Below are 15,789 nucleotides of genomic sequence, written 5' to 3' on the forward strand. Positions count from 1 at the left end.
AGATGGAGGAGAAGAATGAATCTGAGAAGCATCGGAAATTGTAGAAGATGAAGATATCAATGAGGGGGGAATGGCTCATTTTGAACAACAAAACAGCAATTGCAATGGCACCAAATGAGTAGAGAAAAGGAAAATAAAAGGGAGGGAAGGGTTAAAAGAAATCTACGAAAAAAGCAGGCAGAAAATTAGATAAAACTGACTCAGTCTGAAAATAAAATCTAAACATGGAAAGAAAAAAGGGCCCTACCGGGTTCGAACCGGTGACCTCTTGATCTGCAGTCAAATGCTCTACCACTGAGCTAAGGACCCAAGTTGGTGTTCATAGTTTATATTTATTTAATTAACAAACATTGCAGAGTTGATAGCGACCTCGATCCTATCTGGTGGCCCGGTGCCAAGCCTGAAACTTATCTCTGTCCACACGATCAAACCACGTTTTTCTTTCTTTTTCTTTTATATTGGTAAACAAATAATTGTCGATTTAAGACCACTTCAAAATAAGTACTTAACTCCCAGAGAATAATTTAAAATGTTTACAAACAATCAATTACCTCTATCTTTTTCAGCCATTTGAAATTCAGCTATTCAGCTCTAGATATCAAAAAAGATTTTGTTGATTATGACGTCCACCAATATATTTGAACTCCTGGTATATATGAACAATGTATACATTAAAATCTAGATCAGAAATGAGGGTAAAAGGAAAAATTATGAAATCTTTCTCTAATGTATCAACTAGTTTAACTAAAGTAATTTTATTTTATTTTTTGGATAAAAACAGTGTTCATAATTTGAAATACATGATTTATAACAATTTTCATATTATTGGTGGAGGTTTGAATTCCTCTCCTAATTCACTTAGTATTTTGGTGGATTAAGTCTAAGAAGTTTGACATATATAATTAAATAGGTCGGTTTAAGGTTGATTTATACAGTCAATTACTTACACTTCGATATGACTCGAACCCAACACACAATATTTAAGATTGACAATATTTGACACAACTCGCAAATTCAACATGAAATTAGCAAATTCGGGTTGATGGGTTTGACCCATTTAATTAAATACGTCGAGTTAAAGTTAACTTATATAATCTTATATTCATGTTCAAAACAATTCAAACCCGACATGCGAACACAGTTTATCAACATGTTTATACAATGTAATTCTCCTATAGTTAGCTTGACATCCAAGGTTTCTCCTAATTATCAGAAAAATAAATAAATAAATAAAATAAAATAAAAATAAAATAAAATGTACAGCAAATCACAATTGACAAATGTTGTGCCGAGGCATACCTGGCTTCACAAAGCCACAGTTGGCAGTTGGGTAGGGCTTTGTTGGCTTCGCTAGTAGTAGTAACTCAGCCCAAGTTGGTTGGTTGGTTGGTTGGAGTTGGGTGGCTTACTGGCTTTCCCTTTCCCTTATGGTTTTTTTTTTTTTTTTTTTCATCTTCGAAAAAAATAAAACAAAAATCCTTCCCAACGCTCCAGGCGGTTATTTCCACACTTCCCTCCCTCGTTTCCTCCGCCCCCTTCGATCCTTCACTTCCCTTCTTATTCTTCTCCTCTCGCCCACTCTCTTCCCTCACTTTTTCCATCCGCTTCCCCTCCCTTTCTCTGCTCCCAAACAAATCCCAACTCGTAGCGGAAAGGAAACAATAATGTCGTTCACGGCCACAACCAAGTTCGTGCAGCCCCTCCCTCTCCACACCACCTCCTCCTCCAGATCCAATGACCACAAGCCTTTCCTCGACCCTTTCAAACCCACCTCTTTTTTCGGATCCACGCACAAGCTTCGGTTCACCTCTCTCGCCAAGTCCCATCAGGCTAACCTCCACCGTCGATCCACTGTGGTCGCCGTATCCGACGTCGTCAAGGAGAAGAAAGCCAAATCCAGCACCAATCTGGTGAGAATTCAATCCTGCAATCACATTAATGCAATCTGAGTGAAGGGAAATCATTTTTAAGTATTAGTTTTGAAGGGGTTCCGGCCGAGTTTTATTAGTATTCGCAGCTGAGAAAGCCCAATTGGAAGTATTTGTTTAACTAGGGGGAGACTGATTTCATATTTTGGAACCAAAAGGACTAAGATCATGCTATTGAAGTTTCCTTTTTCTTTTTTCTTGCTTCTTTTTTTTTTTTTTTTTTTTTATAATTTTTTTTTGTTTTTGTTTTTGACTGACACTGACTTGTGTCTTAACCTGGTAGTATTTGGGAAATTTTTGTAATCCATCGTTCACATTAGCTTTTAACAGGTAAATAGACTTAACGTATGAGTCGTTCTCTTTTACTGGAATGCCTTTTCGTGCAAGTATTTTCTGGTGAGACTAAAAAACTATATCTGATTTCCTTCTTTTGCTTAATTGGGTCTTCAGCTGATCACTAAAGAGGAAGGCTTGGTGCTCTATGAAGATATGGTATTGGGCAGAGCTTTTGAAGACATGTGTGCCCAGATGTATTACAGGGGCAAAATGTTTGGTTTCGTTCACCTCTACAATGGCCAAGAGGCCGTGTCAACTGGGTTTATCAAGCTTTTGAAGAAGGAAGATTCTGTGGTCAGTACATACCGCGATCACGTACATGCCCTGAGCAAAGGGGTCCCTGCTCGTGCTGTGATGAGTGAGCTCTTTGGAAAGACCACCGGATGTTGCCGAGGCCAGGGTGGTTCGATGCACATGTTCTCAAAAGAGCACAATGTACTTGGTGGGTTCGCCTTCATTGGTGAAGGGATTCCAGTGGCCACGGGTGCAGCATTCTCCAGCAAGTATAGGAGGGAGGTATTGCAAGAGGCAGATTGTGATCATGTGACAGTGGCATTTTTCGGAGATGGGACTTGTAACAATGGCCAGTTTTTTGAGTGTTTGAATATGGCGGCTTTGTGGAAATTGCCGATTGTGTTTGTCGTGGAGAATAACCTATGGGCTATTGGGATGTCACATTTGAGGGCTACTTCGGATCCAGAGATTTGGAAGAAGGGGCCCGCATTTGGGATGCCCGGTGTTCATGTTGATGGCATGGATGTTTTGAAAGTTAGGGATGTGGCAAAGGAGGCAATTGGAAGGGCTAGGAGAGGAGAAGGGCCGACATTGGTGGAATGTGAAACATATAGGTTTAGAGGACACTCATTGGCTGATCCTGATGAGCTTCGTGACCCTGGTGAGAATTTGACTATTGTTTTCCTCTTTTGCATATTTGCTTTCGCTTTTTGGTGAGTAACATATTTACTTTCAATTATTTTAGAAATGTGATTATGCTCTTTGCAAATTGTCCGTTTAAATAGCTTGTTTCAGTTATTGCCTCTTTTCCATTGTTTGACTTCTGTTTTTCTTAGTTTTTTTAGGTGGTTGAACCTATTCAAATGATGCCACCCCATCCTTGGTTGTATGTGTCATTTTGTTGGAAATTAGCTATATTCTGATGTTAAATCACCTGTGTTGGATTACAGATGTAAAGATTTTTAGTGTGGCTGTTTAAATGCTAGGTGGAGAAGCTAGGTCTTTAGCTAGATGGGCTAGGCAGTTATTTACTGAATTACTTTGATAGAAGAAGCATGTCAAGTACAATTCTTTTTTTGGTCAAAAGTTAAGAGGACCAAGTTCTTTTATTCCTAGGGCATGAGCTGATATCATTACATTTTTGTTTTCTTGAAAGGAAGAAACCTTTGGAGTTGATGATAATATAGGCCCTGTGGCTTTTGCAGTCTTTTCTCTATTGCAATATATGTGACTGTAGACATACTTATTTGTTTGATTTTTTTTCATTTCCCAGAGAGAAAGTTCGGTTAGCAGGAGTTGCAGACTATTATAGTTATACTTTGAATCACTTTTGCATATTAGGCCTTTTGATTTCCAGAGTATATGTTATATATTAATATAAACTGGATGAGTACCCTGTGATGACCTCTAATTTCTTCTCTTTTGTGGTGATAAACGTTCACCTCAATTTGTGGTTCTATTTTGGCAGCTGAGAAGGCACGCTATGCTGCTAGAGATCCTCTCACAGCGTTGAAGAACTATATGTTTGAGAATAATTTAACCAGTGAAGCAGAGTTAAAGGCCATAGAGAAGAAGATAGATGAGGTGGTTGAGGAGGCTGTTGAGTTTGCAGATGAGAGCCCTCATCCAGGTCGCAGTCAGCTATTAGAGAATGTGTTTGCAGATCCAAAAGGTTTTGGAATTGGACCTGATGGGCGATATAGATGTGAGGATCCCAAATTCACTGAAGGCACTGCTCATGTGTAGCCTTTCAAGGTTGGATGTCTAGCAAAATCTACTTGTGACTTTCAGTTCATTGATGCCGTGGTTTTTATTTTAACCTCTACTCAAACTTATGAAAATGTGTCAGCTTTTCTAATGTAAGCAGGATTTTCTCTTTAGGTTGCATTCTGTCCTCAATTTTGCGCAAGTTTTCTTGTTAGTTGGTTTTTTTTTTTTACCTGTACGAATTCTAAATGATGATAAAAGCTTCTGGAGCATTATTCCATGCGGACCAACCACATGGACCCAACTAGCTCTGAGTAACACATATTGGCACTTCTGGCTTATTCATAGTTTTATTTTATCCACATCCAACATCCCTACTAATAATATTTGGCTCCACTAAAATTTTGCAGCATAAAAGTTGTCCAAACAGTTCCTATCCAGCAGAAGTTAATTTGTCTCTTAGGCCCCTTTCAAACGGTTGCCACCTGTATTCTATCATTTACCTCACGAGACTCGTGGTATCGGATTCAATCTGAGTTTTCTGGCATTTAACTGTTTAACCAGGGCAGTGACAGATTGACAGATGAATAGAGAAAATATTAGGGAAAAGTTTATATACCTCTTTAAATTACCATTCAATTAATAATATTTTCCTAAATCTTAGATCGAGATAATGTCCTCTAAATTACAAAAAATTATTAATGTCATCATGATGGCAAAAAAAATACTCTTAATAAAAGTAAAATGAAAAAAAAAAACGTAAAAGATTAAAGACTTATAAAAAAAAAATGATGGAACATACAGTCGTTAAACTCGGCAATCCCCTCTAGCCGGCTTGGGGTGGCCGAACTATTCCAAATGACCATTTGGGAGGTGGTTCAAATGGCCATTTTGAGTAGTTTGACCACTCTCAAATGGCTAATAAAAAAAATTTTAAAAAAATTGACAGGGTGACCAAACCACCCCTGGCCATTTGGGGGGTGGTTCGGCCACCCATGACCATTTTGGGGGTGGTCAAACTACGCAAAATGGCAGGAGGTGGTTCAGGCACCCGCTGTTCTAGCAGGTTTCTTGGGATTTTTTTTTTTTTTTTTTAATTATTGAACACTTTTTAGAATTATTTTTGTCTTTTTGTTGGCCTTAGAAGACATTGATAATTTTTGGTAGTCTTATAGGGGGCATAATCAATTGGATGGCAGTTTGCTAGGAGAGTATGTGGATTTTTTTAAACAAAATATTAATATTTGTAAGCCTTATGGTCATTTTTTTTTCCCTCTAAGTACGTGGAAAAGGGGAAGGAGATAATTACATCTAAGGCCATAATCGAGCCAAGCCGAGCCGAGCTATAGAATTTTAGGACCGGCTTGTTTACAAGCTAGGCTTGCGAGCCTTAATTGAGTTGGGTCGAGCTTTATATGAGCTAAGGTCGTAAGCCTTAATTGAGTTTCGTCAAGCAAGTCGGGTATATGTCACTTAATAATCGAGCGGGTTTCTACAGTCACAAACCAAGTTAGAATCGAATTTAAATGAACGAGTTTTCAAACAGACTGGTTCACTTGCAACCCTAATTATATTAAATAATATATATATATATATGGTTTGGCAGCCCAACAAATGCCCCAATACTCTCGGTAAGTGCTGAAAAAAATCTAAAATCTATTGAACTTCTATTATTTTTGCAATCTCCTTTAAAGTTTAAAAACTCTCAGTTTAGTATATCGAACTTTTAATTTTAAATTGTTATAAAGGTGGTAACGACAAAATTCTATACCATCAAAATATGAAAAGCTCTCTTGAGCTTGTTGATGTCACTATAAACCATTACTCTGACATTTGTTTTCTTCTTTTATATGGAGTAAACTCTTTGGTACTTAAGTTTAATAGTGCAAAGCGGAGAGTTTCTTGTTACGGATAGTTTTGTGGATTTGGCAAGCTTTATTCCACATTTTGCGAACAACTCCAAATTGCAAATGGGTAGATTTGACATCTCTGCTTTTTCTATGATGGAAATATTGACATTATCCTATTCCTTAATATGGACAAAGACAACACATTTTGTTTTTAAATGGTACATGGCATTTGATATATATATATATATATATATATATATATTCAGGCAGATACCACATTGTTGCTTAAAAATCTGCATGCATTTTGAATTTTTTTTTTAAAAAAAAAAATGCTACACAAACTTTCAAGATTATTCCTTAACGTGATATTGAAAATTATCATTCGATTCAAAGAGAGATAAATCTAATAATAATTTATCCAAAATTTAATGGTGATCTTCAATGCTAAATAAGGAAGCAAGTATTTGAGAGTGTAAATTTAAAAGTTTGTGTAGCATTTCTTTTTAAAAAAAATATAGTTATAATATAACCATTTTGTTTAAAAAATAAAGAGAGAAAAATCCTTGGAAAATATAAATTAGAATTGTGCAAGGGTATTTTAAAAAATTTAGTTACAATATCATTCCATTCACCAACATATTTTAATGTACCAGACAAAGTAATACATGTTTAGTGTCAACCAAACTAAAGAATATGAATAACTATTCACTTTCTGTTTCCTCCATTTTCAGTAATAACTATTTTTTTTTTAATAGAATAGACATTCCATTAGAATACCGCCCTAAGAATAAAAGAATATGAAGGGAGAGTGGGGGCTAGAGAGATGAGAATTACAACTTAAGAGCAACAATTGCTTCAGGTTTAAAATCAACCCTGAGACCCAACACTCGCCTAACCTCAGCAGGGGTTAATCTCCAGGTCATAGGTCCTGAGTTCTCACCCCAGAAATCTAGAATCTCAGAGACCTTCTCCAAGTTAAGGATTGTTGCCATTTGAGTAAGACGAGCGAACTTATCCCTAACAGTCCTCTGAGTCATGCCGGAAAAATGGCTTACCAATGCCCTTGCATCTCTGTCGAGCTGAAGGCCTCCCAGCTGACTGAATCTTTTCTGCATCATTATCACTTCGAGCCTCTTAACAATGAAGTCAATGACCAAATGAACATATGAGTCATAGTTGTTGGCAGTCATTAATGGCTGAAGCCATGCCACATTTGTCTCAACAGCATGAAGAAGTCTCTGCACCCATGGGTCATTCACCTCATTATCTGCATATTCAGCCTCTGATAGCTCGTAGCTGATGGTTGCTACACTATCTAATACCGGACGGATTCGGGGCGTTACAGTTGCCACAAGCTGTTCCATGCCAGCATTCAGAGCTTGCTTGAAAGTGTTGCACATATCACTCAATTCAGACAAACACGATTTCACTTTTTCTCTATCAGCTGGTGCAGGGAATATCTGAAAGAAATGATTCAAGTCTATTATGCATGAAAATAGGAATTGTTTTTACCAAGAAGCAAATTAACACTACTTGATCATAAGAACCTAAACAGTTGTATAGTCACACCGGATAATGACTATCACATAAATACATAAAAATGTGAAGAAAGAAGCACGAGAGAAGTATAAGGTATAATAACAAGAGTTTTCACGTAGGGTCTGATTACCTATCAGTAGAATCATCTGGACTAAATAAGATGACTTTTAACAGGAAACCTATTGATTACCATGGAGCGATGGAACAATTGCTATCATAAGAAATTAGTAAATATTGTTCAGTTGTGCTAAAACAAGACTGAATTTCCAAAATCTTTAATTAATCTCTTTTTCTACCATCTAATTTGTTAACGAGGCATAGACTGAATGAATAGTCCTGTTTCAATCGTTCAAACAAAACCACAAGGTAACAACTAACAAAGTATGCCACTCACCTCAGCACATTGCTCTTCGATCTCGTGTTTAAGCTTCAGAACATACTCGCTGCTAACATCCATGTTATTCAAAGCCGTGGCAATCTCTGTGCCGGTCTTCTGCACGCCAACCCCACCCAAGAACAGCCTGGCACCGAGGTTGGGCTCTCTCATCTTCTGCTGCAAAGCTTCATGATACTCGTTGCTCAACAAACTACTCGCACCGCTCAACACCGCGACCACAGAGCTGATATTGGATGTGGATATGGCTCTCCGCAAGCAACTCTGCAGAACATAGAAGACGTCGTCGACCATGGAAGTAGTCAAGCTGTCTGGCACGTGCTCGTCAATCCTGATCGCCTTCCTCACGTTCTCCACCATAAAGAAACCCTCAAGAATCACGTAGAACCCGGTAATCTCTTGCAGAACCTTGCTAAGACTTCCACTCCTGAAGGCCTTTGTGGCCCGCGGAAGCAACTCTGGATCAACGGAGCTCAGGCCCTTAATCTTCAACACCATGAATTGGGTATAATCCTCACCCAATTGCATCAAGGATAGAATCTCTTCCAAGTACAATTCGATATCCCTCGGGTCTGGACCTTCTGATCCTCCTCCCACAGCGAGCAAATTCTTGTTTTGCGCATTGATCTCCGAAGACAGGCGGCTTAACTTCCGGAACTCCATGTACTTCTTCACGATCAACGAACCTCGCGAGTCACACTCCTCCTGGAGCTCGCAAATCCCGTAAACGATCCCGTCCTCCCCGCAGAGACCTCTCAGAATCTCGTTGTTCTCTTCAATTGCTAAGACTACGTCCTTGAACAGATTCGTCAAGCAGGCGATGAAATTCACTTGGCTGTTCTGGTCATTATGATTCTTGCTTTTTTGCTCCATCAACTCTACCATGTGCTCGAACTCCAGCCTCGCCCTCATTGCGATCACCTTCTTCAGATAACCAACGTAGACCTGCAGTCCCTCTTCCTCCAATCCCAGCGGCGAATAGATCCGTATGAAGTGCAAGATCGTGTTGTGGTCGCGATGATCCACGGCTGCCGAGAGCTTCTTGCGCACGATGCCTTCTAGTTGGTGCTTGGCGGCGAACATTTGGTCCCTCTGATCGGATCCGGAGTCCTTGTACTTGGCGTCGATCTGGAGGAAGGTCTGGACGTACTTGGCGGCCGACTCGAAGTCCTCGGTCTCCAGGGCCTTCCTGACACCATCGATGCAGTTGGAGCGGTCAACAATGGCGTCGATGCGGAGGAGGGTGGAGTTGACGCGGGACTGTGCAAGGTCGAGCTCACGGACCTTGCGGCTGACCTGGTCGGCCAGGTCGCAGGTGGACGACACGTTGGCCAGCATGTGCTGGGAGTCCGCAGCCACGATGTCAAGGACCTCAGCGGACTTCTGGAGGTGGACGAGCTGCTTGTCAAGGTCGGAGCGCTGCGAGAGGAGGTTGTCCAGGTCCAGGTCCAGGGCCCGCTGGTACGCTATGCACTCGTGGAGGAGCCGGGTCATGGCCCCCACGTCTGTCAGGCTCCGAATGTGCTCCAGCGCCTCCGCCGACCCAAAATTCATCGACATCGAGGAGTTCGTTCCGTCGTAGTTGTCCAACGTACAATACCAACTTCGAGCAATAATATCACCTGACATAACATGTAAGGACACCTTAGACAATAGCAACAATGGAATATCAACTTTGCAAGTATGCATAAAAATCTAAAACTAACATGAAGTAAATATTGATTTCAACCATCAACCCTTAGTTTCAACCTTTTCAAAGCTTAATATTGATTTCAAAAAGGCATTGCTGTTAAGGAACTTAGCCTTAATGAACAAACATAATCCATTTAATCAAGCACAAGAAAAGAGGCATACCCTTAACACCATTCAAAAGATCCAAAGACCTATATAGTTTCCAGACATCTACCATCCACAAAACAAAAACTCAAGCTCAAATCAGAAAAACAAAGCAGTTATCACAACACCATTTTGTGCAAACAAAGGAAATTGAAGGACTACTACAGTAAGTAGAAACTCCAAGATCTGAGAGTTCATTTGACCAATATATATGATACACATTAAATTTTAGAAAAATCAAAGAAACAAGGCATACCCATATCAGCATTTTGATAGAAGTTACTCTAGACAGAATAATTAAGCATTCGTTTAATATTCTGTCTAGAGTATTTTCTTGGCAATCCTAATGTCAATATCTTTTTTCAAAATACATCAATGTATCAGCCTATGTAGAAGTCATATTCTCCCTCTTTATATTGATACCCGATAGGTCCATAATTTTACTTCAGGAGTTGCTAGAGGAAGTGGGTTGCAGAATATAGGCAGGACAAAAACCCACTGCCAATATTCATTCAAAAAATTCAAATTAACACCTACCCATACCGAGAAATCAAGAAAAACCCACGAACATATCTGTGGAATTCTTGGATCTTGGTCACTAAAATAACACATGTTTAGAGCAAGTAACACCAATCCAAGGAAAAAATTTGTTGTTTCTAAAAATCTGTAACACCAATCCAAGAATTGCCAAGAAATTTTTCAACCGTACAGAAATCTCCAATCAACAATCCAACCAAGCACAATATCCAACCAATCAGCTTTTAAAACAGTTTCCTTAGGTTTCACGGAAAAACCAAACAAAGTTCCTTAGGTTTCATGGCAAAACTTACATAAAAGTAGTGACAGAATAAGTAGCAAGACTCCTGAGCAAGAGTAGAGTATTAGAAGCTTGCACCGATGGGGATACACAGGAAACAAGCAAATTGCTAGTGTCAGCACAAGCGAGAAAAATGAGAGAAGAGTCTGCCAAAGTGGTCGCCGTTTTACAAATGTCCACGCAAAAAAGGCATCATTTTCAGAAAATACTTGATCCTGCAAAATAGAGTCAAATATTGATACTCGGCCTAAAGAAACAACTACAAACATCTCATTCTCAGGTCATGCAAAATTCTAAAAAGCACAGGCGGGTTTTAGAATATTTTCCCTAAAAATAAACACCCGGTCGTTGAGCGGCGTCAGAGATCCGGTCGGTGAGCGGGTTCGAGAGAGAGATGGGCGTCAGGATCTGTCGGAGATCCGGTCCGGTCGGTAGGCCTGTCTCTGTTGGGTTCGAGAGAGAGAGACCTGGGCGTCGGAGATCCGGTCGGTGGGCCGGTCTGCTGGTTGAGAGAGAGAGAGAGAGAGCGTCGTCGGCGTCGGATTTCCGGTCGGTGGGGGAGGGCACGGTGGAGAGGGGGAGATTTGGGAAATGGGGGGAAATTTTGGAGTGAATCTGATTTCCTGTTCCTCGACCCACCCGTGTTTTCTAGTATTTTACTCAGAAAATTATGCTATTTATAACGACCCGATTTTGTTTTGGAGCTCCGACCCGGTTTAAAAAAAACAACTGCTAATAGTGCTACTCTCTATTTTCCAATCTGATCCAAATTGAACGGGTGGGTATCACCGTGACAAAGCTATGGCGAGCACTTGCATCGTTGGTTTATTAACCCCGTCATCCTCTAAATCTTTGGTTTCCAGCAGAGCCGGAGCTAGTGGTGGTGCGGTGAAACGGTTCGTTTCGTGTTCGTGCTCTTTGTTCCCTTCCTCCAACGAGTTCGGCTACCAGGGGATCTCGTGCTCTTCGGCGTTGGGGCCTATTGCCAGAGCTAGGTTTTCGGGAGTTTTGGGCGTTGTGGGCGAAGAGGACACAGTGGTTGCGGAGGGGAGTAATGCTAATGTGGACTACAAGAACGACGGCGTCTTGGGGCAGGAATGTAAGACGCGGACCCGACCATGTGAGCTCTACGTGTGTAATCTCCCCACGAGTTGCGGCATTGCAGAGCTGCTTGAAATGCTTAAGCCTTTTGGAACTGTACTATCTGTCGAGGTACGACTTGCTTCATACTGTGTGAGCAGATAATGAAAGATGATTTGAGTAAATTTCGTCTCTGCCTTGATCGAGGCTTTTGTGTATTATTTATATTTTGATTATCTTGATCTTCTATATCCGATTGCATCATTATCTTGTTGAGTTGAGTTTGTTTTAGCAACATTATCTTCAATACATACCAATTAGTTCCTACTAGAATGTAAAGTAGACTTTAGGTTAGACAAATACATACTTGGAATAACTCAGCAGAAATTTGGAAAAATTTGTCCTGATTCATGGAGAGGATGACTTTTCTTAGTCATTTCTTTTAGCAGTTTAAATGATCTTTAATGTTGAATTGAGGATTTGGAGATAGTGAGATCTCTATTATTTAAAAAAGAAAGGAAAATTAATTTTTGAGAATAGGAGGCATGGAAATGTAATGGATATTTTATGCAGTGCTAATTTGGTTGCAGATTTCCCGGAATGCTGAGACAGGTGTAAGTCGGGGATGCGGTTTCGTGACAATGAGTTCAGTAAATGCAGCAAAACTTGCAATTGCTGCGCTGGATGGATCTGTCAGTGTGAATTGAAACTAGTTACCCTCTATATTGATTTAATTCTTCTCTTTGTATCTCCTCTGAAATTGATCACTCTTTTTATGTGAAGGATGTTGGCGGCCGAGAAATGCGGGTTACATTTTCGGTTGATATGAATCCTAGGAGGAGGAATTCTGAGGCATTGAATTCAGTGCCCAATAAAGAGATAGTATATGAAAGTTCTCACAAGCTATATGTGGGCAATCTTCCCCGCGATGTTAAACCTGAAAATTTGAGGAATCATTTTAGTCAATTTGGGACTTTGGTTAGTGCAAGAGTGTTGCATGATCGAAAAGCAGGAAAAAACCGTTGTTATGGGTTTCTCTCCTTTTCTTCAGCTGCAGAACGTGATGCAGCTATATCTTTAAGTGGAACAGTTGAGTTCTCTTCCACCACGACTGAATCTTTTTTCTTTTTCATGTCATTTTGTGTCTCTCTTACCTACTTCATCTTACTTGTAGGAGTTCCTTGGTAGAACAATAGTAGTTAGACAAGGCGTGGAAAGGACCAAGCCCTAACTGAAGTTTTGGTTGCTGCATACATGCTATATTGAGGTTTCTTCTGTTCATTAGAAATTGGATAGTTTGGAGCACTCTTTGTCAGTGAGATATTTAGGCAGGACAGGTAAGTCTCCCAATACGCACCAAATTCAAAGTTTGGATAATCTTTAAAGTTTGTTGTATGTCAACTTCACATTATCAATGCCAATGGGTTATTCTGGAGATAGTGGTTGGTCTATTTGAGTGAATTTTAGCCCGCAAACTAGCTTGACTAGTGGTGTATGGGGATTATCATGTTGTCATATATCTTACAATGATGGCTTGGTTACTGGACTACCACTGATTCTGAGCTGAATGTATCTTCTTCTTCTTTTTTGGCAAGTTTCTTCTTATGTGCTACTTATGGCAATTTCAATGTTTGAAGTGGACTTCTGCTGGCACTAGTATGTAGATAGAGTCACAGAAATGTGAGTATTGCTATTTGTAGTTATATTTATTTGAGTTTACTGGTTATTGGTTTAGTTCAACCTTCAAACTTAAAAAGGCAAACGTATTCAAATCATGACTATTTTCCATATTTAATGGCTTAATTCAGGCAGGGTTATCTCGCTCTTGAAGTTGATTTTAATTGCTGATGGACCATGGATGCATCACATAGCAGAACAGTTAGTGCCACCTGATATTGATTTCAAAATTCTTGATTTTTGTTTGTGAGGTTAAATGAATCTCAGCTGCTCAACTTCCTACAAATGATCAACCTAGTAGTCTAAATTCTTCATTGTTCAGTTTGGCATTCTTAAAATTAGACTAAAGCTAGGATAAAACTCGATCTTAAAGTCAGACTGTAGTCTTTCCTTTCTACTTATACTATAGTTCTAGAAATTTAGCTGAATAAACAAAGTGCTGAGAATCTTTTTGTATTAGATGGGTTGGCTGTAGATGATGACATGATGTTGGCATCAACTGTGAATGGTTTTCTTTAATTTTTGGTGATTTGTGAGTTTGATTGCTTCTACGTAACCTTGTTACTGAAAAAATGTATGCTTCCAACAATGCACACTAATGAGAATCAATTTGTTGTAAATAATCCAATTCCTTTTGTGTGGCTTGTCTCTATGACAGCATTTCCTTACAATTAAGATTTGCAGTCCAAGATTAAGAAAGGGTTTCATTAATTTTTGGTGATTGTCTTTGTTAGTTTGATTGCTTTTACATAACCTTGTTACTGAAAAGAATTTATGCTTCCAACAATGCACAATAATGAGAATCAATTTTTAGTGTTGTTAAACCAACCTTGTGTGGCTTGTCTCTATTATTGCATTTGCCTTCCAACAATGCACACTAACCTTGTGTGGCTTGTCTATAACACTAATAATAATAATTGAAAACGGTGTATTTGGAAGGCAAAAACCAAAACCGGTGGTTGTTTAGAGCTCAAACCCTAATCCTTTCACTTTCTGACATTTTCCACCAAAACCTCCACCAGCCTGAACATATGTTGCAATTACTCCATCTTAAACCACAAAAACTAACTTCGGATTTCAGACGTTGTGACTGAGAATTATAAAAATGCACCCGCCTTTTCTTTGTTCTTCCAAAACTATTCTACGAGGATAAATATCACTTGCTCCCAGCTCCTTTCTATAGGTGGTTTTATAAAAACGGGCTCGGTGAGAGGCATGGGAAGATCTTGAATCTTGATAGATACCATATAGAATGAAAAATAGCGTGAAGTGAGAGAGTAGATGTAGAGATTATTAGAAAGTATTAGAGATATTGGGTATGTTATATAATGTTTTCCCGCATTTACACGAATTTAGTGATTTTGGGTTGGAATGGAAAAGAATCCTTGAAGAAGATAGAAGATATCTATAGACAACATTTGATCCCTTGGGTAGATAGATGATTGTAGTGATCATCTATCTTCCACACTGATTGCCCAAGAAAAAAGAAAAAAGAAAAAAAAAACTTCCACAACTGGTTGTGGAATAGAGTCAATAGACTCAACTGGTTGCCGCGTCTTCCATTGTTTGTTACCTTTTTCTGCTGTGGTGATTTTCTAAGCACAATTTTTAGCATACAAATTTCTCGATAGAGATGAGTTTATGGCAGATCAATTTGTCTTTCTTCTCAATGTCTTTTATTGATGGGTTTCTAGCATATCATTTGATAGTTTATATTGAAAAATAATTTGCTAAGAATTACAAAATAAAGATAATACTGGAAATACTGTCGTCGAGCATAATTTGAAGGATGAAAAATGCCAAATGACCTTAAATAACACATAGTGCGGGGTGAATATGTGTTTTCCAACAATCACATACAATCAATTCAAATTTTGCAACCAAACAATTTCACCATAATCCAGCAAAGCATTTAATAAAATAATTGATGAACAAGCAGAAACTTTTTGAAAAATTCTTCAATAGTAAAACCATAAGGGCAGGCAACGCTAGAAAACTTATTCACTATAGAAGAAAAATTACAATCAAGTTATATTTACAAAACCTTTGTAGTAAAAACTTGATGTGTACTCAATAAACAACTCATTTGTCTTCTACCACAGTAACTCAAGAACTCTGGCTTTTTTCTACAAAGCTTTCTCTACGACTTTGGTGGCTAAATGTTTTGATTTATGTGGTTTAATGGAATCAATGAGAGGTTACAAAATTAATGCATGGGGGGTGATAAAGTCACTCTCTAAGAACACAAAATAAAAGCCTTATGGTCTTAAAAAAATCATGGCTTATAATACTTATATAGACTTTGAGAAAACTGAGGTTTAATGTGCAAGTTGGTTAAAGAGAAACATTGTTTGAGGCTGTCACGTAAGAACGTGTGCTAGGGTTTCATAA

At 38.9% G+C, this 15,789-nt stretch overlaps 3 protein-coding genes and 1 non-coding gene across 6 annotated transcripts; 2 read left to right on the forward strand and 2 right to left on the reverse strand.

Moving 5' to 3' along the window:
* Positions 1 to 237: 237 nt before the first annotated feature.
* On the reverse strand, positions 238 to 309 carry TRNAC-GCA (transfer RNA cysteine (anticodon GCA)). The gene has a single exon. It is a non-coding gene; the product is annotated as a tRNA-Cys (tRNA).
* A 1,139-nt stretch (positions 310 to 1,448) lies between these two features.
* Positions 1,449 to 4,558, forward strand: LOC133863732 (pyruvate dehydrogenase E1 component subunit alpha-3, chloroplastic). The gene is made up of 3 exons (XM_062299802.1): positions 1,449 to 1,910; positions 2,379 to 3,159; positions 3,967 to 4,558. The coding sequence occupies exons 1-3, from the start codon at positions 1,665 to 1,667 to the stop codon at positions 4,242 to 4,244; spliced, it is 1,305 nt and encodes a 434-aa protein (XP_062155786.1). The 5' UTR covers positions 1,449 to 1,664; the 3' UTR covers positions 4,245 to 4,558.
* Positions 4,559 to 6,747: 2,189 nt separating this feature from the next.
* Positions 6,748 to 11,287, reverse strand: LOC133862693 (conserved oligomeric Golgi complex subunit 4). The gene is made up of 3 exons (XM_062298542.1): positions 10,655 to 11,287; positions 7,989 to 9,610; positions 6,748 to 7,515 (listed from the first exon to the last, which is right to left on the reverse strand). Exons 1-3 carry the CDS (start codon positions 10,908 to 10,910, stop codon positions 6,886 to 6,888), a joined length of 2,508 nt encoding a protein of 835 aa, XP_062154526.1. The 5' UTR covers positions 10,911 to 11,287; the 3' UTR covers positions 6,748 to 6,885.
* Positions 11,288 to 11,411: 124 nt separating this feature from the next.
* Positions 11,412 to 13,929, forward strand: LOC133862694 (28 kDa ribonucleoprotein, chloroplastic). 3 transcript variants are annotated; one of them, XR_009899278.1, is made up of 6 exons: positions 11,412 to 11,853; positions 12,312 to 12,413; positions 12,505 to 12,810; positions 12,896 to 13,058; positions 13,317 to 13,401; positions 13,530 to 13,929. XR_009899278.1 is itself a non-coding variant. In XM_062298543.1 (4 exons), the coding sequence occupies exons 1-4, from the start codon at positions 11,443 to 11,445 to the stop codon at positions 12,950 to 12,952; spliced, it is 876 nt and encodes a 291-aa protein (XP_062154527.1). In that variant the 5' UTR covers positions 11,412 to 11,442; the 3' UTR covers positions 12,953 to 13,270. The 3 variants fall into 3 exon arrangements, 1 of the variants encoding a protein (XP_062154527.1); XR_009899279.1 differs by having other exon boundaries at positions 13,534 to 13,929; XM_062298543.1 differs by lacking the exons at positions 13,317 to 13,401; positions 13,530 to 13,929 and having other exon boundaries at positions 12,896 to 13,270.
* The last annotated feature ends 1,860 nt before the right edge of the window (positions 13,930 to 15,789 follow it).

This window comes from Alnus glutinosa, chromosome 3 (assembly GCF_958979055.1).
Source record: "Alnus glutinosa chromosome 3, dhAlnGlut1.1, whole genome shotgun sequence".
Classification (NCBI taxonomy): Eukaryota; Viridiplantae; Streptophyta; class Magnoliopsida; order Fagales; family Betulaceae; genus Alnus; species Alnus glutinosa.